The sequence below is a fragment of the Labeo rohita genome, chromosome 24 (genome assembly GCF_022985175.1).
Source record: "Labeo rohita strain BAU-BD-2019 chromosome 24, IGBB_LRoh.1.0, whole genome shotgun sequence".
Taxonomy (NCBI): Eukaryota; Metazoa; Chordata; class Actinopteri; order Cypriniformes; family Cyprinidae; genus Labeo; species Labeo rohita.
In genome coordinates this window covers 28,557,642-28,580,784 of record NC_066892.1, presented here as the reverse complement: position 1 = coordinate 28,580,784, position 23,143 = coordinate 28,557,642, and the positions used below count along the sequence as shown (strand labels likewise).

The following is a 23,143-nucleotide window of genomic DNA, read 5'->3' as shown; positions in this document are numbered from 1 at the left end:
AAGGTAATTAAAAACAATGTATGGCATATAACTAGTGCTGTCAAATTGATTAATCGCAATTAATCGTATCCAAATAAAGGTTTGTGTTTACATAATACATATGCTGTGTATATTTTTATGTATATATAAATGCACAAACCTATATGTATATATTTAATAAATATTCACACGGATATATGTATTCATATTTATATATGATTTCTATTATATATAAATATATATTACATTTATTTCTGAATGTGTATGCACACGCACATATGTTATGTATACACAAACTTTTATGTTGGATGCAATTAAAAGCGATTAATCGATTTGACAGCACTAATATCTATACATTTAATTCAGGATGGAAAAGTATCATTACTATTTTATCCAGTCTCCTTACAAAAATACATCAGAGTACCACATATTTTTAGAGGTATTTTTAGTGCTTATTACAGAATCACATCATTAGCTTAGCAACTCGTGTTAACGCCAATCACAAAATCATAAGGGATTGAGTCTTTTATGTGCTTCTCATGAATTTCTCTCCTTTACCCTTGAAACCTCAGCTCAAGTAAATCTTAACATTACTCATTCTCTTTTGTTCTGTTTTATCTCTCTATCTCTTCAAGCCATCTATCCACTTTCCACCCTTTCATTCTTTAGAACAATGACTGAAAACAACCAGATCTCTCGTCTGATTACATCTGGCATCCGTCACTGTTCGGTCCCACTCGGCAGAGACCATAAATCTATGACGGTTCTCTGACAAAATCCTTTGCATAAAGACTTACTGCCAATGGCGATCTCCTTCCTTCCTGCAAAGCACAATATACTGGTAAACATGTCGAACTGTGAGAGAAGCTGCCACAGAATGTAAATTTATGAAGCCAATAAATAATTGATAGACTGCGACTGTTCGGCAAAGCCCCTGCTGAGAACACACCGAATGTATGCTTGAGCATGAGCCGGGATGGCAGAGATGTAGTACACACCTTGATGTGTTCTGAGAGCTCAAGCTGAAATATAACATGGTACATCAGTTCACAACATTAATGTACTTTATCAAGTATACAATATATGTATCTCAAAAAACAGCTAGACCACCTTAAACTGGTATGACCTGCAACTAGCTTTAATTAAACTAGATTCACAAGCACCACTACTCATATTAAACAGGTGTGTTCTCAAAGACAGACAGTGGCGAATGCATTTAAATGCATAGCATGATTGTAGGTGACGGTTGGTGGTGTGTTTTGGAATTAAATGTTTAGTTGGCGCATTTCTCAAATTGGGGTGAAGAGGTGAACCCTCTGGGTGAGCTGGTTTGCAAAAAAGAGTAAACCAGTCCCCATAAAGCAGGGCAGATGGGTCATAAGTCGTAACACAATCACTTAATGAAAGAGGGCCACAGCTGAGGGGAATGAGGTGATTTAATAACATCCCATGTTATATCATATTGTATTTGCATGTGAATGTAGGTACACATCTGTATATGGGTTTATATCCCCAATCAACAGGGTATGTTGCAATAACATTATGTAAAGGCTGTGAAAACGTTCTCATGATGTTCAGAATTAGATTTTTAAGCTGATATCAAAGTTAAGGGATTTTCTTCACCTTATGCTGACTTTGGTTAAGAAAACAAGACATTTGCTTTTATATATTTGTCAACTACACTGTAAAAAACAATAAGTTCAGTCAACTCCAAAAGTTTAGTCAACTTGAAATGTTACTGGAAGTGATAACTTAGATATTTGAGTTTATTCAACTTAAAATTTAACTTAAAATTTAAAGGCAGCTGGGTAACAAGCCCAGCTTTTAAATTTAACAAATCCAATTTTTTGTTTAGTCAACTCAAATAACTAAGTTAGTACAACTTAACATTATGAGTTGACTGAACTTAAAATTTTAAGGCAGCAGGGTAACAAATTATTTTAATTTGACTCAAGAAATTGTTTTTTTTTTTTTTTTTTACAGTGACAAAGACAATGTGACTTTTTTTTTATTTTTATTTTGAATCTTCAATCTTTAACAAAAGATTGATATACTGAATTGTTTAATTGCACAGCATGACTGGTCGTGTGATCTCAACATGCTGGCCACCCTGAGTGAGCGATCTGTGATATCCACAACAAACAACCTCTTCTGTGATGCTGATATGACTGAGTATGCTGAGATCTCATCTCATGTGAATTTTGTATTCATTTCATGAATTACTTTATGCACTTTAAACATTGCGGTGTTGACTTACCATCTGGGACTGTCCTTTCCAGCACAGTAAAATTAGCTGAGAATCCCTCTTTTGCAATAGCACTGTCTGTGTTGATTGTCAAAGCCAAGATTCCAGTGTAGGATATGATCCGCCCTGGAGTATTTTGTCCACAGTATCTACCAATGTATGGACCAACTGTGGAAAGAGAGGTAGAGAAAAGAGCGGGGATGATTAGGTATGATTAGATGTGTTTAATAATCTACCATTTAAGCCATTCCATCAAAGCTGATACTGTAGTGAACAGTGAACGTCAAGGACACTGTCACTGGTTGACCTTGTATGACTGCATTGACTAAACAAAACATTCTCTCTACACCTTGAAAATGAAAAGGGCAGTGTATGTTTTGCGTGTGTGTGACCTTGGGTTTCTCTTTTCAGTGGCGATCATAAATTCCTGCACTTATTGTTTGTTCCAGGGCCACTCTAATGTGACTTCCCAGAAGCCACTTTAAAAGAAAAAAACATGTAGGAGTTGAAAGGGACATAAAGGAAGGAACTGAACACAACTACGGCTGCAAATGAAGAGGTATGCAGTACATTCAGCTGAGAGAAGAGAATGCTTTGAAGCTGTATTGTAAAAGGGCTTTTCATAGAATATGCACATGTCTATCCAGGTTAAGGCCACTTTTAAACTTTGGTTTAAGCAGTGTTTCAAACTGTGCTAGAATGTAACAGCAGGTTGTTTGGCAACAGACAACCAATTATAAATGGCCCCTGTGCTTGCCTTATTAATTATTCATGAGCTTTGTACAGCCATGAGAACTTGAATTACACTGAAATTACACATTTTTGCCTAAATTAAGCTAGTAAAAAGGCAAATAGCAAGATTAACCCAAGGTTTAAAAAATACAGCGTGAAATCCTAAATCCTTAGTAAAATGATTAATTACTGCCCCAAGGCAAAAAATAAACCATGCAAAACATGAAAGATCTGGGATTATTTATGACAAATGACTGAAATATTGGCTTAAGGATTGATGCACCTTTTTCAAGGTTCGTCTTTAAAGAGAAACTGTGATTGGCTCTTTGAGAAGATGCCCATTACAGTCCGAAAGAGATTAAACAGATCTGCCAGCTTTGTGCGTCTGAGTGTGATTACATAAAACAGATCTATGGGTTTGCATGAACCTTAATCTTCATAAGAATTCATAGAAACAGGTGCATCCAAGTGTGCATAAATGTGTGCGCTTGTGTGTTGAGACAGCTCTGGGTGTGGTGAACCATCCGGATTATCTGCATGACTCAACAGGGCTATGAAATTTTAAAGAGCCTCTCCATGAACCCATCCAGCAAGTCTGCTCTGGTGGAGGAGGAGGAGGGGGCTTTATAAACCCTCTGCCAGGCTGTGACTGCCTCAAAGTGGGCGGCCAGTGGGTGATGGAGGGGTGGGCTGAGGGCTTGAAGTCATAGAAGCTTCTGTCTCATGCCTCGCAGCCTTTCCACACTAATGCACTTATTGATTGCTGTGGCTCCACAGGTAATGCAGCTAGTGTCTGAACCGTAGAGAGGAGTTACACTGAGGCCCCCAAGGCACCAGGGCCTTCCCTTTAAAGTCTTGTCTGCAACCTCCCTCTTGGCTCTTTCTCTGTCGCCATGCACTTGTGGGACACCTTTTTATTGTAGATTTTTCAACAGAGGCTGCTGAGTCTAAAATAAAGCATGCAACCTTTGTCCCAGGTTCTACACTTCCCTCAGGCCTACACAGATTTTGGATTCACAAAAAGCTCTGTGGGTTTTTGCGGAATCGGGACAGCATCATTCAGAAAGTTCCACACATCCCTCACTTCCTGAGTTTGCTTAAGAGTGCAGCATTCTCAGCACTTTTTAAAGAAACAGTATCATTAATCATAATTATCTTTTCCCGAATCCTCACGCTGTTACCACAAAACAAAAATGAAGAGATCCTAAAATGAACAGTTTATACATTTCTGCTGCTATTCCCTCAAAATCCATCCAGATTCAAATTCCACAAATTCCTGCAAAATTCTGTTCAGACCTGCCCACACACGACTATGACTTAGTGTAACTTTTCAGGAACAATTAGTTAGACTTCCTTTATTCATAATTTCAACAATAGCTTCACAACGTATCCTCAGAAGAGATGCTGAAACTAATTTTAAAAATTTTAACTGATAAGAAAGCTCAAAGGCTCCATCTCCGATCAAAGGTGTCATTTGTTCACGGGTTCTCTCTTCTGTCAAGACAGAAAAAAAGTCGATAATGAAGTGGAAACTGAATAAGACCTCTGGTCCTCGCAGACTTCCTTCCTGCTTTGAGCTGAAATCTTCCTGTTGGGCTTCTGGGTGTGTGTATATGCAATTCAAATACACACGCACAAATAAAAACTGTAATTATCTTGGAGAAAGGAATAGTTTTGGTGTTATGACAACAGTCTACATTCCAGAGTCCCTCACCCCGAAGACAAACCACAGTCTAATGACCAGAGAGACAGAAAATCAGACCAGCTATTAACGGCATAACGAGCTCTTATTAACATGTTCTCAAATACTCTTCTACATCACATTTGTGGATTTAGAAGTATGTGTGCAAGTCCAAATATTTTATCGACACTTGGCCATGCTTAGGAGAGTTTTGTTTTGCTTGTAAAACACAGTAAGTGGATCGAGGCCAGGGGTCTGTTCTCCCCTAGAGATCAATCATACAGCATTGTTATTTAGCCATATCATCTGGCTGATCTGTTAAAGGCCATTTCCAGGAGGCCAAAGATGAGACCGTCCCAACTACTTCTAGTTTCCAATACGCCTTCGTAAGTATCGAACTCCAGCACTGTATTATATTGCAATTCATGCAGCTTGTTGAGGGTAGGTGTGCAATTACTTTCCTATATGATCGATTTACAAATTTCACCTGGCAGTAATAAAACTGGTGCAATATCAAATATAATGTGTAAAAATAGTACCTTTAGGGGTACAACTGCTTGTTACTGTGGCAGTATGCTTAAAGGAACAACCTAAGGTTTATAAGTAGTACCTTAAGGGTACATACTACCACTCTAAGGTACTAATATGCAGCTTTTAGAGGTAGATAAGGCACAAAGTTGTCCTTTTAAAAGTATTGCCCTAGTGGCAAGCTGTTGTATGCCTAAAGGTACCTTTTTTTTGCACATTTTTGGGAAAAAGCCAACACCCTCACAACCAGCTAGAACAATGTGTTGGTGTGTTTTGCATAGGACACTCATATTTTACATTGTAAAACTCTAGTATCTAGTTTCTGTAGATTGAAGTTTTTGAGTTTATTGTTGCTGGTCCTTTGAAGTGTGAGTATTTGAGAGAATTAATGTGCAAACATCATCTGCTAAATGATCTTTTGTTTCAAACATTCAGATTTTCCTGTTTGGAGCAACAGTTCTCTCCAGTGACTCACCTCCAGGGAAACCGTCCCAAATCTCCAGGCGGTCGTAGCGGCAGAACACTCCAGTGGGTGGCTGCGTGTCTGGCTCCAGCTCAAAGCTCTCGAACTCCAGAACGATCTCCGACATTTTGGGAGCAAAGATCATGAACGTGCAGTCCAGGTTGTTGGGGTACTTCTCCGGAAAGCCGGGCGACTTGATGACTCCACTGCTGGAGGTGAAGTTCCTGGAACATTCTGGACCTAAGGTGGACACCGAAAGGAAGGAAAAAGTTAGGATTTTTTGTTTGTTCACTGAGGCAGATGGAGCAGGGGAAAAAAAACAAACATCGAAGAAGGAACATGGTGGTCTGTGTTGTTTTGCTCGATGATTGCATGGTTTATGGGCCGTGGTGGAGGCCCACCCTGCTCGGGATACAGCCGCTGCCTTATTTCTTGGGTGTGTGGGCTGATGATGAAGACGAAACGAGACCAAAAAGAAAGTGCATGCACATATGAGCCTGTACTTATTAAAAGTTTCATATGCACTCTGTGCAGTACAGTTGGTGCTTAAAACAACACAATTAAGATATAGCAAAATAAGTCCATCATACTATATAAAACTCACTTTATCAGCATACACGCACACACTTTTATATCGGCAAGTCAAAAGATTTACCAAGAGCTCCCTGGTGGACTAGCTTTGTTGATGCAGTGTGCTGTTGAAGTTCACACATACATCACTACTTTGCACTTACACGACGGTCGCTCGGCTAAAGCTGTTGTGTGATGAATAGGCTCAGAGCTCTAAGAGTAAATACGCTCTTGTTACAGAGTGATGCATATAGGATCACCTCTGGATCATCAACACTGAAATGTCAACATTACGTTAGCACTGTACCTAATGTAGTGTGGAATCTCGTGGTTATTACTGTGGGTGCAAAAGTTTAAAGATCATGAACCAGAACCGAGATGACAAATAATGATATCACTGTGGCTAAAAACCAAACCCATATTACTTCTTCAAGTGTAAAACAAAAAAAGTAAGTTTTGAACTGCTTTCTCGCATAAAAATTGGATGGAGACCAGGGGTGCATCATAAAAGTGGTCTTGTGCACCATACTCTTCTGTTCTAAATCATCTCCTCAAGCCACAGATTGAAATTTTTCGAAACCGTTTACTGAAAACCTCTCACTATTATTACTATTACTACACATCTCCAATTTTGTTAGTTGAATGTTGGTTTTTGACCAAATGGAACATAAATTATGTTAAAATTATAATTTTTAGGTGAACTTCTCCTTTTTAAATAAAATCAATGGACAGCATAACAAACAAATCTCCAAAAGATGGAAGAATGGTTGAAAAAAAGAAAATAAAAAGCAGCGTTAAGTGGATGCAATTTCTGTGATTTTGGAACCTTGTTGAGTGCATAATTTAATGTCATCAAAAACTCTACCACAGAACCCGTTAACTGCTTCTTTTTTATCTTTCTTTTTTATTTCTTTTCCATTTTTCCTGTGCTCTAAAGAAAATGACCAGCTCGGGAATTTGAAGCTAAAGTGAGTTGACATTTAGTGCGCTACTTGGTTGGTTTTTAAACAGCAGGACATAAATTCCACACTTTTAGTCCTTTCATTACACAGAGCTTTAAAATTCCAGACATTTAATATTACATTTTCTTTCATAAATATGGAAGAAAAGGCTTGAAATATAACACTCAGTGGATGTGGCCTTCCCAAACTCTACAGGCCTCCACTCTAATCTATTGAATCCAAGGGTGTCAGCAATTACATGTGGTGAGAAGGTGTCACACGGACAGGACAGGGTAATTGCACAAACACTTTGGGGTTTAGGGTTGAAATCTGTCAGCTGAATGGTCAGCAATCAGTGTCTCTGAAAGTTTCCAAGTCGAAATAAAAGTTACTAGGCTTAACTGGCTTATAAAGAAATTCAAAGGAACTATTTGATGATGGAGCCAAAAACTTTCAACTTTCATCTTTAGTTTTTGACGGCTGCGTAAATTCCAGCAACAGCAGATAGGCACACTCAATTCTGTAGACTATTCTTAAGATTATCTTCTGACAGAGAAAAAGTTCTGTGGCTGTTCCACGGGCAAGAAGGAATTGCATTTTCCTTTCGCAAGATAAGAACACATTTCCCCTGCACCATTTCTCATTCTATTTATAAAGTGCATGCTATAACATTATCTTTCAAGCAAAACAACCCAGAACATATTTGAAGCAAATGCGATGAATTCCAAAATATGTCAGAACCTATTTTGATGTTGCATTGACAGTACTGCCACAAAGTGGCGCTATAGTGGGTATTAGTGCTCAGTTGTTTAACTTTGTTAGCTATTTATCTGACCTTTCAAGGTAACTCTATCCTCCCACTGAATACTAAGGCAAGAACGCATATTAAGTATTGTTTACACTGTGTTATATGTAATTGTGTAGTTTTAGTGCCTCTATGTGGATAGCTTGAATATAGAGTGCGAAATATAATAGAGAATTGTGGGTCCACTAGTACATTTATCTGCCTAGCGGGAACTGTGCAGCTTCGCGGCTCTTCACTGTGACTGGCTTTGTAATGCTTCACTGCTGTTTACAGATTGCGGTGGGATTCTAGGACTTGTGTGTGCGTTTGTGATTATGCGTGTCTCATATGGATTCAGAGACGTGTCGCTATTGTCGCTAACCGCAAATGCTTAAAACCTCCACACGTTCCCATGTCTCTTGGTTTGTTTCTGCAGTTATTTGCAAGTAGTGGGAAAAAAACTTTACAAGGAAAGACTAGGGAAAACTGAGATGAGAAACAGGAGGGAGCTTCCAGCCTGTAAACTCAAGCCAAACAAATAAAGCTTTGTGAGCGCCATCCAGCTTTCTCTCTCGGTTTCTTTCCTGCTCACAGCCACAAATACTTTCAAGTCCTTCTGAACTAAATTTACACTTAAACACCAGAATTTATGGCAGAGTAGTGAAGTGGTATTGAAAAAACACAGGCTTGATTCATAGCAGCTAAGCGTTAATTCTGACATTAACGGCTAGCTTTTGTACGACTTATTTTGCTTTTCTGCACTAACGTATATACACGGGGCTTATCTTTTCAATGCGGTGAAATGGTTGAAGGTTTCGGCCTCTGTGGAATATGCTGTTTATTTAACAGGCCAGAGGCAATGCTTGTTAAAAAGATCCCTTGCAGGTCTCCCCTTAGTGCAAACAAACCTAGCAAAGTGTCATAGATTTAATCCTCATGTTCTGTTGAGATTAACTTTACTGTTGTTACGTTTGGGGACCCAGAGACCTCGGTGATGTATATCTAACAATACAACACGTCTAAACATTACCGTAATTTGGAAACTAACCTTTTTCAGTTTTTCTGACATAATCAAAGCCAGATATTACTGAAAAGCATGTTGCCTTTGAAACTAACTGAAATAAGTTTAGGTACTAAAATTACTAAAACTTAAAAAAAATAATAATAAAAAAAATTATGAAAATATCTAAAATAAACAAACACTAATAAAAATGTTAAAAGCACATATCAAAAATGATTTAAAATGTATGTAAATATTATTATTTTTTATTAACTACAAAAATGCTATAATAGCACCTAAAAAAAACTAAAACACCTTGTTTTTGTATCTATTCTTGTTACATTATCTTAAGGATTCTCTGTAAACGCTAACATTCAGCACACAGTACTGAAAACCTGAGCTGACACAGCTATGCTAACGCTACAAGATCTGTATTACCAGATCCCTTGGCATACGGCACAGTTTGTGTAACGCTGAAGCAGAAATGAAATGGCTGGAGGTGTTCTGGGTCTAGTGAGCTAATCGCTGTTGTTTATATTCCATATATCTGCAGGGAGAATAATTAATATGGACACACACATACACACACCTTTCCTTGCCGTTTACCCCCGTGGCTATGCTAAGACAGGTTAATGGGCGCGTTGAGAGTTTGAGGAGCAAAATTTGGCCACACTTTCCAACAAACATTAATCTGGAGTCACAGCTGTGGGGTTACCCTGAACACACAAACACGTACGCTTACAGTTGCTGACACATCATTTAGCCAGCCAGCACCGCTGATGGTCCCCCTTGAGAATGAGAATGGGCAATGCACAGAAAGACAGTTTCTGCCTTGGGTTTCATTAGCTCTGTGTGTTAATGCAGGGGGGTTTATTTAGAAGACGGGCTTGTAGAATGACATGCATGCCATGCCAGATGTGACCTATGCCACTGGCCTGTAAAAAGCAACTAAACTTGTAAAAGACAACTAAACTGGACACAATGAACAAGCTGCCCTCCTCACGCAATCCTTGTCCTACTGTGTTGACTCAGGTGCCATCGTAAAGACGTTCAGATAACATCTCTATGATGAATGGCCTGGCTAGACGTGAGCTAGTGATGATGACGCAGACTTTCGGCATGACTTCAAGGCACTTGGTAACAGCATTACAGCTATTTATGTACACGTGGGTCCATTGGAAAAATACGCCTCTATCCAAAGTTTTGCAAAGCGTAGCACTCTAAAAGTGTATCTATATACTGTATACACACAATTCACTGCAGTTTCCAACTAAAATGAACACCAGTGGCAGTAAAACATTTAGTCCTTTTTACATAAATGTGACTGTGGACCACAAAACCAGTCATAAGGGTCACTTTTTTAAAATTGAGATTTATATATCCTCTGAAAACTGAATAAATAGGCGTCCCATTGATGTATGGTTGGTTAGGATAGGAAAATATTTGGCTGAGATACAACTGGAATATGATGGTGCAAAAAATTCAAAATATTGATAAAATCACCTTTAAAGTTGTCCAAATGAAGTTCTTAGCAATTATTATTACTAATCAAAAATTAGGTTTTAATTTATTTATGGTAGGACATTTACAAAATATCTTCATGGAACATGATCTTTGCTTAACATCCTAATGATTTTTGGCATAAAAGAAAAATTGATCATTTTGACCCGTACAATGTATTGTTGGCTATTGCTACAAATATATATAGTGTGACTTGTTTTGTGGTCCAGGGTCACAAATTATAATTACAGGAACAGATTATTGACAGTACTATGTTATAAACTCAAAACACTTTTAACATGATTTGTAAATTAATACATTTAGACGGTTGCACCACATAACCAGCTCCATATTTATAGCTTTTTTAATGTAGTAAACTTGCTCGGTAGCGCACCCGGTACAGCATTGTACTTGCAAAAAAGAGTGCTAAGTCCTGTGAAACACCTGTAGAAACAAGATAAAGTGGCATGGTTACTTCAGCTAATGTGTTTTATTGGTGATACATTATTTTTTAAATGCGACAGAGTATTAATCGTCTAGTGCCACTCACAGAACATTTAATTTCTTAACACTTCTTGCAGAAATGTCACCATGGGTAAGTTTTCTCAAAGAACCCAGTTTGGATTCAAAAGAAAAGCTCCTGTTTAAAAAAAAGGTCTAAATCTCTTTCAAAAGATTCCTGCAGTAGCCATATTAACGGTTCGTTATCTCTTACAATTGTGATTTTATATAATATAGTTTTCAATTTCCTCTTTATTTTCATGATTACCTTTTTGTTTTATGGTTGAAACAGGCTTCTACAGTCTCCTCCTACTACACTGACTCTGAGCGAGGGTAACTTACTTCTCCATCCTTCTATCCCACACCCACGCCTTCCACCCCACTTGCGAAACATCAGCCTCTCTTCGCACTTGATGTGGCTCTGAAAATTGCAGAGCTGTTAACTAAAAACGCATGGCTCCTTCAACCCTAAGAAAGGCCATTTTGGGGATGCCACGGCAAGGCAGGATGACACGATAACTACAGGCTCCTCTTCTTTACGGATGGGATACGCAAGTTTCTAAAAATCATCTAAAAGCCCCTTGTTAAGGATGGTGTAAGGGAACTCTGAGAGAAAGAACATGGTGTCTGTGAAACCGTAGCGGTCTGAAAGCCCCCTGAGGACAGCTCTTCGTTAGATATCCATGCTGTCCAGTGTGGGTTAGTGCTTGGGTCAGGCTTGATTGCATTCATAGATAGCTGCGGTGGAGAGATTCTCATCTCTTATCTTTCCTGTGCGCGAGTGTGTGCGTAGCTCCCAGGCTTTCTCGCCCTCTCTTCACCTCATCTTCTCTCCCTCACTTTCTTTGTCACCTTCACACTTTTTTTTTCCTGAATAGATTCTTCTCTCCTTTTGTGTTCTCTGTTTATTCTCTCCTTCTCTTGTAGTCTTCACATTAGCTCTCTACTCTCAAATCTCCCCCGTTATTCTTTACACGCATTCCAAAAAGAAATATTTCAGATTAAAGCTTGGGAACATTTCACTGCTCTGCTGTATCATTCCATCTGTCTTTGTTTTGCAATATTGTAACCAAACTCTCAAACCAAATCTCTATCTATCTACCCACTGCAACACTAATGAGCTATATTGTTTGCCGAAAATATTGTTTATAGTGAATACTGACGTTTTTGTAATCGTATAGCGGTTGCTGGCATTTTATAAAAGCAATAAGCCACTCAACATGTGTGTTAAAGTGATTTAACCACGGTTAAGTGGTGTTCTTAAGGACGGGACAGAATAAACGTACAGTCTCTCGTGGCTAATTGCTTTAAAAACATATGTAAGTCGGCTGAAGTTGAAGATGTCTGTTCTGAAATCAGTCGAGCCATCTGAGAGCTCTGTAAAACTCACAAAATACACTGTGTACTTTTAATTAGATATTCTGCTGTACTGCTGCTTCTAGCGATTCAGCCCACACGCTGCGGATGTGTGTGAAACCTGCTCTAATCCACAGCTTACCTCTCCAAATGTAGCAGCGGCAGCAGCTTGAAATGAGTATAATCTTATTTTAAACGGTGTTACATTCTTATAATCATCCCACGTTTGAATACCTGCACACCTGTTTCAACACCTGTGTGTAATCATTACATTTACTTGTATGTCATAAACACGCAGATCAGATGGTGTTGACAAGGCTTTCAAATCAGCTTCCCTTTTTTTATTCACCATCCATCACGACTGCGTTTCACATTCTTTCTCGCTGTCCTTCTCTGTCTTTAATTGATAAGGCTCGCGTACGCTTTGCAGAGTTTGCGTAGTCACAACAAATTCCCATGGCCTGGACTGCAAACAACTGTATTTGTTGTTCACACAGGATCTGGTGGCCCACCCATGCTGATAAACTAAGAGGGTTTTCTGGAGGAACACACCCAGCCGGGGGCGCCCATCCTGGCCGAGAGCGTCTGCTCGACCCCTTGACTGCGCACAGTCGATATGTTTCAGACGTCTTTGCTCTCTCCAGAGGAACCTTATTTCCAATCAGACACATCAAGAAGATGAGTTTAAGAAAACCAGCACTGAGATAATGGAATACTGTGGGAGACTTATTGATGTTATTGATGAGCCAAAGTGTGTGGAGGTGCTGCAACAGGGGGGATGGGAACCCGGAGGAAAATGTACTGCTCTGGGGTTGCTCTTTTATAGCTAAGGAGTTCTCAAATGTGCTCTGTGAAGCATCAACTTTGTCTCAGATTTTTCTCCTAAAAGTATAATAAATAATAAAGATACAAATATCAAGAATTTTAAAGGAGAAGTCCACTTCCAAAACAAAAATTTACAGATAATGTACTCACCCCCTTGTCATCCAAGATGTTTATGTCTTTCTTTCTTCAGTCGTAAAGAAATTATGTTTTATGATAATGGACTGCTATCGTGCCCCGAGTTTGAACTTTCAAAATGTATTTTAAATGCAGCTTCAAACGATCACAAATGCGGTTGTAAACGATCCCAGCCGAGGAAGAAGGGTCTTATCTAGCAAAACGATTGCTTATTTTTATTTTAAAAATACAATTTAAATACTTGTTAATCTCAAACGCTCGTCTTGTCTTTCTCTCCCTGAACTCTGTGTATTCTGACTCAAGACAGTTAGGGTATGTCGAAAAACTCCCTCCAATCGTATTTTCTCCCTCAACTTCAAAAATCATTTCAAGATCATCCTACATCACTGCAGAAGCACCGACCCAGTCTTTGCAAGGTGAACATGCAAAGATGATCAAACACCCTTAACAAAAAAGGTAAAACAGCGATATAGGACAATTTTGAAGTTGAAGGAGAACATGAGATGGGAGTTTTTCGACATACCCTAACTGACATGAACCGGAACAAAAACAGTTCAGGGAGAGTAAGACAAGATGAGCGTTTGACATTAAAAATATATAATTTGTATTATTTTAATTAAAATAACCGATCGTTACGCTAGATAAGACCCTTATTCCTCGGCTGGGATCATTTACAACCGCATTTGTGATTGTTTGAAGCCGCATTTAAACTGCATTTTGATAGTTCATCATAGAAATCCACTATATGGAGTAAAATTCTGAAATGTTTTCCTCAAAAAACTATTTTGTTACGACTGAAGAAAGAAAGACATGAACATCTTGCACGACAAGGGGTTATGTGTAAATTTTGGTTTTGGAAGTGGACTTTTTCTTTAATGCATGAATAAATAAATCATATTAGTATCAGCATATTAGAATGATTTCTGAAGGATCATGTGACACTGAAGACTGGAGTAATGATGCTGAAAATTCAGCTTTGATCACAAGAGTAAATTACATTTTAACATATATTGACAGAAAACAGCTATTTTAAAAAAAGTAATAATATTTTATAATATAACTGTCTTTACTGTATTTATCTTGAAAAAACAAAATTACTGACACTTCTGCAAAAGTCTCAAAATTCTCACCATATAATCTCATTGAATTTAAATATTGAAGACATCTCCTTTGTGACTTTTCAATTCTATGGAAATGAGTGCACACAAACGGACAATAAAGATTAAAATAAACTCCCGCTGGGGCATCCATCTCATCCTGAGGTCACACTCGGGGTATCCCAGGGTCAGTATTTGACCACGATGTGTGCTGCACCTGTTCGAGGTTATGCAAACATGCTTTCTCTCTCACTTGTTCTGCGTCTCTATCCCTACCTCAAACACAGGAAACAGATCCGAACAACAGGAAATTTCTGCTTATTGCCGTGACATCTCCAGATAAGACCAGCGGCCCCTCAGTGTGTATCTGTGTGTGTCTCTGTGGGCCAGACAATGCTAGAACGAGAGACCCCGAAGGTCTACATGTCCGCGTTATCAACTGATCTTTTCTCCTCGGGCAGCTCTCCCACTGGGACTGACAAAGAGAAAACAGAAAGTGCTCTCTCTTGCTTATATCTGTCCTTATATGGTTGTTGTGGTCTCCCACAGTAAATTCCTACCTTGTATGTATACAAAATAATACTTTTGGCTCTAAAATCTGATTGGTAAGCAACTGTGGGGCCTTTCTTTTTATGTTCCACTCACCTGTTTTGAAAATCTCATAGCGGATGGAGAAGCCAGCGCCGTGGGTCTCGTAGTCAGACACAAACTTGATGAAGAGCTGGTTCCCAGAGGAGACCACAGGAGAGGGAGCGATCTTCCCACAATACTTCCCGACCAGCTGCCCGCTCTCATCCACTCCATCTCTCACTTCCACATAGTCATATCTGCACAGAGGGAGAAACACAAAAATGTAACACTTTACACTCTTTGTGCATTCACAAAAAGTCAGTTCATTCAGTTCATTCAGTTGTTTGGAGCTTTGGTGTTGCCAACATTACAAAAAAAAAAATTCTACTTTAAAAAAAATTGAAAAACATTTTTGAAAACTAGGTAGTGAATGTCTGTGTGTGTTAAAATTATTCATTTTCTAAATAAATATTTTTCCTTTTTATATTTTTTTTTAGTCATTCAAATGTTCATGTGCAATAAATCAGTTCAAAACAATCATTTCATTTATAATTAAATATTTGATTTGGGGAGTGTTCCTATGTGGCATTTTATGTAATTTGTGAGCAAAATCACAACAAATTTGATTAGATTATATATACTGTTTCAAGCACTTTGTTAATCAGTTAAACTGAATTAAAATCAAAATAATAAATAAAACAATAAAAGAACAATTGTTTATAAATGACATATTATTGGGATATAGTTGCCAGCTTTGTGTGTGATTTGCCGTAGTAAACTGATAAAGACAAAGATGTAAGAACAAACAGTCTCAAATGCCAACGGGACACATTGTAAACCTTACTATGACTCATGAATATTAATTAGATGATGCAAAATTCACGTAATACTAGCACAGTGACATTTACAATAATCTACATCCACAAAAGTGTCCTGATGAGTAATGTGTCATGATGCGTGTATGTTAGAGAGCTAAAAGAGGCAGACAAATTGCTGCATATGAATGACAGAAGATGGTGATAGTCTTTACATGTCGGTTTGACAGTATGTGAGAGGGACAACGGTTATAGTGTGAGAAGAAACAGGTGTCGTCTCCACATACACACACACACACGCACGCTCCAGTACTCCTCAAAATAGAATTTCAACCCTAAAGCTATTGGCTTGTGCCGCCACATAATTGAGTCGGCGACAGTTTGGAAGACTGTTGCACAAACGGCAGCACGTGCACACACAAAAACCCACGTGCACACACATACGCACGCTAATATTGTGTCTGTAATACAAGACGAGAGTGGGTGGGTGGTCCTGCCGCAGCTAGCGAGCGAGATGGGATGAAAAACTAAAGCTGATGTGAATAGTCCTCTGTTTTAAGTCTGTTTGGACAATACGCTCCGCATACTGATATAATAATGGTGAATTTCAACTAGGGGTAGGCTCAGCGTGGAATATGATTGACAGCAGGGTCTTGTTTCCATGGCGTTTAATCACCCCTGACACTCGGAACGACGGGAGGAAAGGAGAGCAAAGCATCATGGGGAGTAGAACGTTCCATTTCTTTTCAAAGAAACGCAGTTTGGGTTCTCCAAGCTGATTAGGGATGCATAACCAAAATCTTGCTTGTGCATAATATCATTTCATTATGTCGAGAGGAGCATTCAAATACTAATGTATATATATTATTAATGTGCATAGCAGGCTAGATATGCTACAGAAGACCTCCCTGCTCAATAAAAAAATGGTCTATTCCACCTGCCACACATTACGGGAGGAAATGTGTGAAAATTTAACGAAGGTATCGCAGACAGCAGAATGTGTGTCTGTGTGTTAGTGTGTCCAGGGGGTTTAGGGGAGGCGTTAAAATTGGGGCGCGTCTCATACTGTGCATTCACTGATATAAAGGTTGGTTTGTTTCACACCGTTGGGGGTGGCATGATACTGCATGTGTGCGAATGGAAGGGACGGAATATGAGAAGCGTGCCGCTCTCTGAAATTGGGTCCCCTGAGGGGGCGGTAATGTAGAGATGACTTCACCCGTGTCTCTCCGCTTGGCTGGCCTGATGGAAGAGGCCTAGAACTCCATCAGTCACAGCAGAAGAGAGTGCCACTACTGTAACGCTACATACACACTGGAAATGCATTAAAAGCGCATGGAACGCATTTAAACTGACAGCTACAAAAAAGTCCACACCCTCTGCAAAAAGTATTTTCCATTTTTTAAATTTGTCAATGAAACAAATAGCAACATCATACAAACAAACCCATGTGCAAACACATAAACAAACCCACTGCTCTTTTCAGCCTTTGCCGCTAACATGACGTTTGCAGAGCTATGACCTCACTCTATTTGGCTTGGGTCTACTGTTTTGTGCTTGGTGCCATTTTTTTGCACGGCGTTCTGTTTTTCATTCCCTGCCCTCTTCCTCTTAAGGCCAGCTGTGGAAACAGCGCTCCTGCAGCCACACAAACAAGCTCTGTTCTCCTCTTCTCCTTTATCAGTCTGAACGGGAGACCTCAGTCTACCTTCTGCTCCATCATGGTACATTTACACAGGAATCCAGCCAATGCACTTACGCTTTTACTCGCTGCCTTTATGGCACAGTGGCCATAAAAAGCAGTCATTAACTCTCCCAAAGACTTTTTTGTTTTCTGTCATCATTCTGGCTTGCCTAGCATTCGGGTGAGCTTGACTTACTTAAGTTAGGTCAAATGATGCTCTGAGAGACTGGTTATGCTGATCGTCAGCTTCATTTTTGTGCAGTTTGGACACAGACCTTTGCATTCAAGTCTAAACATATGCTTGGAACAACATCCTTTGTCCTCAAATCACTACAACGCATTGTTTGGTAAGAATCTTGTTCAAGGCACTAGCCCTAACTGAGAATCTGACTGGTTGATAGCAAAGTTGCTCTAGACATAGACATCACTTGCCTTGTTGGTGCTAGAAAAACTGGATCTCAAATGTTGCATTTCATTTGTCCCAGCCCATTTGTCATAGGTTTCATGACACCCTCTTCGCAGCCATTGTAAGAAGTTGTGGTCTTTTGCTGAGACTATACTAATCCACACTACCAAATATGTGGTCTATGTGGAATTATGTTATCAAAGTATAAACTTAAAAGGTGACATTTGGGACAGGGCCTTAGTTGAGATGGGTTAGGACTGGGATTAATGCCTCCTCTTTGATTTGATGGTTTTGATAGGGATGTTGATCCTTCAGTGAGTATACTGATTCGGGAACATGGTGTACTTGAATGAACGCCTTTCTATTGCAGACCAAGTTGCTGCAAAATCCCAACTAAAGTCACTCGTTTATAAAGGGAGTACACTTTGTAGTGAATCAGAGACTGGTCTGAAGATGCTTTGGTGCAGTAATGTGTGAAGATCTTTGACAGTAGCATCCCAGCTCAAGATGGAGAGCATCAGTCTTGTTCAGATCTGTCTGTTCTGCTCTCTCCTTCCTCTTTCAGCTGGTAATTTCTCCCTGCTCTTATGGCTTGCTGAATGATACCTCCACCTAGAGACACACATACACACGCAAGCAAGCACAGATATTCTCTCTACTTTAAATCCCACCTAGGTAAAGCCAAGTGTGACCAGACCTTTGAAAAATTGATGCAAGCGTTATCCAGCCAAAGATTTGAGGGTTTAAGAAGTCGTTTCCTCCTCAGTGGTGCCGTGAGAATCGAAGGTGTGTTATCGGATTTCAGCAGTCTGTCACAGAATCACAGTCACCGTTGCACAACCGTAGTCACAGCAGAGGTAACATTATACTGTACTACAAGCTCTCCTCAAGACATCCTTTTTGCTGCGGCTTTGAAAAACAGCAGGCCTCTCCTGCCTGCACGTAAAGTCTTAGCACCTTCGGAAATCTTGTTTATGGCATTTTTTAGTCAGGCGCGGCACTTGTTCCCTAACACAGATGGACCTTGTAAAGCTGGAGTGGGAGGTATTAGAATAAGATGCAGATGGAACTGCAGTAGTCGCCTCAAGGCCAGTGCTGCTTCATGAAAAAATGTCTTTAAGCATTCTAGCCACATTCTCATTTCTGTTTTTAAAGACTGCTCGGCACAGGCTGCGCACAGTTTCATACCATTCCACGAGCTCAGTGGATTTTGAGTGCCAACTTGGCCCTGCTAATCATCTGCAGGGCATTATGGGATTGACTGCAGAGGCCATTTTACATTCGGAGAAAGACTTTTTCCCAGAGAGGTCTGTGTAGAACAGTATTTGCTAATCTATTTCTTTGAGAACTTGCAGGGGTCTGAAACTGCGAAATGGAGTTTGCTGTTAACAGATCAAGAAAAAACAGCAGGGACCGATTTTAAAATGGAGTTTGGACCCTGAAGCCAAGACAAGAGGTGTAAAGCATTCTCATCAAGTATAGAGTCCCAATTTCTCAGACCAGACACCTCTTCACCTGCCCCAGGTCTTAAACCACCTCCTCTCTCCTCCAGATTTCGGCCTGCTTTCATTTTACAACCCCAGAAGAGACAGCGGACAGATTGTTTTTAATGCGTTCCCCCCCACTCTCTGTCTCACTGCTCTACCTCTGCCCTCTTCAACCGTTCAGAATCTTTTGGCCTATACCACTGGATTGTGAACCTCCATGAAGTCTCCAAGGCCCCTTCACACACATACACACACTTTCGACCATAATAGTGGTGAAAATAGCCTGCCAATCCAAAGGGGAAATTAAAACAAAAAGGATGAATCTAATTCTCAGAGACCTTCGCTTCGCTGCCTTGCAATGTTACCGGACAAGCCTGTCCACAGGGATAGTAATGGCTACGCAATCCAGAACAGTCAGATGGGAAAGGTAGGTCTTATTTGCACGCCTGGGGTTAAGACAATTTATCATAGACTCAGGGTTTGATAGTGTCTGTTACTACCCAGAACACCCTGTTACTTACACTCCTCGTAAGCTTTCGGAGAAACAAAATATGACAGAGATGACGCCAGTCTCCGGCGTGATCTACAATAGAGCAGAACACTTTATCCATCACTATATGGAAAGATTAGGTTCGACGTGCCCTTTTCGAAACAATAACTCTTTTCTTATCTCATCCTTTGAGATGGAGATGGCTGAGAGGATATACAAGTCATCATTGTCCTCAAGAAAGTGTAAACAAGTAAAGCTGTTGAGGGACTCTGACCCAACCATCATGTGTAAAAAAAAACCCCACACCAACAAACTGTCACTTAGACGCCCATGCCGAATACGGTTAACATTTCCATGAAGGAAGCTGGGCTTTTTTCTATTTTAACAGCTCAAGCCTTTAGGGGACAAGGTAGCAGCTCGCTCACCATAACTGTCTACCGTTCTCCATAGTATGTGACAAGCGTTAACCAAGCCTACCGTAATGGGCTCCTGCAGCCGCAAGCTGCGTTTGCAACGATAATAACCTCACTGCTGTCACTCAAAATGTTGGTGAGACGGACAAAAAAAGGAGCTGGGGTTGGGACCAGAGTCCGTTACAACAGTACAGAGAATGAAAACACTCCCTGACGGAGTTATTAGCTTACATGGGACCGCTGCAGCGTGTAGAGGGAGGGACCATGACTTGAGGCTATGGCTACAAAGTTAGCCCTAAGTTTTATGATAACCGAGTAACGGCTTAGTGGTGCTTTTGTTTATTTTTTACCGTATCTTTTGACTGGCTAAAACAGGTTCTGTGAGCAGCCAACTGTTGAGAAAGACATTCTTTTTGTCTCGAAAGAATACAGTGTGTTTATGTAAACGAAAATGAGAAATGAAACTTAATACACGTGTACTCTTGACCTCAAATAGACTTTGTCTCCTGAACTGTTCTCAAATTCTTGCCAACATTAGAATTAATAGAAAGTACAGGTGCAAATAATGTCTCATGTTCCCCAGTGACAGATGTGTCTATCCAAACATCCACCCTACATCCTTCATCCATAAACCCAAGTGATTAGAGTAGTACCATTTAATAATGGGTGGTACAGAGCACATGTGGTGTAGGGCTGGTGAAGGGTGTGGACATGTCAAGCGGTTCAATACTTTTCAATTCCATGAGAGTAAATTACTCCAACCCAGCCCCAGTGGCCACAATCGCAGAGAGGTCTTAAGCATCATGCTTAATCTCTGAGACATATTTTTAGATGCTAATCAATTTTGAATGGGTGCGGTGCAGGAGACCACGCCGTGCGCTTTCATAAACGGCAATTATGATTAACATTGATGGATTTAGCGTGTCCGCTTTCATTAGCACTGCTAATTAGGCTGTTCGGAGAGACATAGATTCCCAACAATCACATTAATGAATTCCAGTATTTTGAGGGAATTAATGCACACTGCACTACTCGCAGTTTCACTAGAGACTTTAAAAGGCAAATAACCAGATGAAAGGGGTAGCAGTAACAGCTGAGAAAGGATACACAAGATACAAGATTGCTCTGGCAATTTCCACTCGAAGTTTTGAAATGTGCAATCACACTGCTTTCCATTTTTTGTTTACACCTCTGAGACAAGCACTTGTCCTTCGTCTTAACCAAATCCAAACTTGTTGAACATTCATTTTGCCAGGGAAAAGCAGAGTGGGCCACAAGACAAAGAGGGCACTGTGCTACCACTATTCATTATTTATTCTCCTCTACACTAGTGCACGTCAGCAAACAATTCTGCCTCCCCTCATTCCATCATCTGTCATTATCCATTAAAGCAATTTTGCTGGAAAACAGAAAGCGTTATGGTTTAGAATTCGAAGAAACACAGAAGGCATATTAGACCACAAAATGCCCTCATTTAGAATCTAACATCCTGTTCTCGTTGGAGGAAGGAGCAAGAGCAATTAATTAGAGTTCTGCCCAGGGGGGCAAAATGGCTAATATGCATTTACTGATTAAGTGAAACACATACACTAAGCGAGCCACAGCACAGAGCTCGGTTAGGCTACATCTGAGTGCCACACTTCTTTGCTAATGTACAATTCCCAAATGATCCAATATAAACACAGCTGAAGGAGCTTGAGGAAGTTCTGTCTTCAGCCAGGAGGGCAGGATGGATATCTGTGTATCATCCACTGACAGGATATGATGAGGAACTGCAATAAATTGGGTTAAGTTTACCTCAGAGATTTAACCTGAGTGTAGCAATGACATGGTGGAGGAAGCTGCTGAAAACCTGCTGCAATTTAGAAAAATAAGTTATTAACCAGGCTAGAGCTAAACTTTGTTATGACTACAGCTTGAAATTTAACCATGGACAAAATGTGCAAAATGCATAACCATACAGCTAGATCAACGCTACGACAGTGGGTTAGGTCGCATGTTGATCTTTCGAGAAGCAGAGCTGTATGAAATTACATGTTTATATAAGATTCTGTGAAAATCCAATTTAAATAAGTAATATATAGTCACTGTTGAGAGACAGAGCGAACAAAAATCCACTTTAGTACAAGAGCAGGACAATGGAAAAAGAAATTGCACTGTATGGTGAATAAGGGACACAGGTCTTCATTCGGTCTGTGTCAGGAGCCCATTTCACTGGCCATTACTAAGAGAATAGCCACCATTTGTCCCACCTTGACATCTGATAGGGGGTATTATTACTGAGCCAGAGTGGCCCCAGCCCTCTGGAGATGGCTCCATGCTTAAGAAGATGAAAAGTCAAGCTACAGAAAACGACGTGGATTGGGTTTGACGGGAGGGAGGTGGCTGGCTGGGGTCAGATGTGCACTATCCTCTATTAAAAACACCCCCCCACCCCTTCCCAAATTTCACCCAGTCACCCCATGTCTCCCACCCTTGGGCTGCTGCTGATTCTGCAGTGGTAGAAGGTGATGTGAGCCTCCTCTAATGAGGACTAAATTCATGTGCAGAAAGAACCAGGGTCAGCTAAAAGGTAATACCTTTTGCTATGCTAATTACAATACTAATTATTCTGAGATATATAACAAGATCCCGCAGGCTAGAATGTCTGACCCATGTCACTAGTCCAACAGCAAAAAAGAAATAGAACAGACACTTATTATAGATGTGCATTATTAAATAAAATAACCCACAAATCCAATTTGGCATAGCCATAAACTGATGACAAAGATATGGCCTAGTAATTTTCAGAGTAGGGTCAAAATCAGATACAAATGATGACTGTTTTTGTACAGTATGAGACAATGCGCTTGTTTAAAGAAAACAACCATTACTAAGCTATCTGGCCCAAATACATACTGCATGCTCTCAAGTTAGCAATTAACAGCGAGGTCAGCTAGAG

The 23,143-nt window shown here is 39.9% G+C and overlaps 1 protein-coding gene across 5 annotated transcripts in view; it reads right to left on the bottom strand.

The window, feature by feature from the left end:
• nrp1a (neuropilin 1a) overlaps window positions 1-23,143 on the bottom strand; it is a 62,142-nt gene that overhangs the window by 28,118 nt on the left and 10,881 nt on the right. For all 5 annotated transcript variants that reach the window (XM_051097893.1, XM_051097891.1, XM_051097894.1 and 2 more), the window contains 3 exons: window positions 14,983-15,164; window positions 5,641-5,868; window positions 2,237-2,392 (listed from right to left, as the gene is read on the bottom strand). In XM_051097893.1, the coding sequence (XP_050953850.1) occupies window positions 2,237-2,392; window positions 5,641-5,868; window positions 14,983-15,164 (566 nt within the window). The remainder of the gene's footprint in view (window positions 1-2,236; window positions 2,393-5,640; window positions 5,869-14,982; window positions 15,165-23,143) is intronic.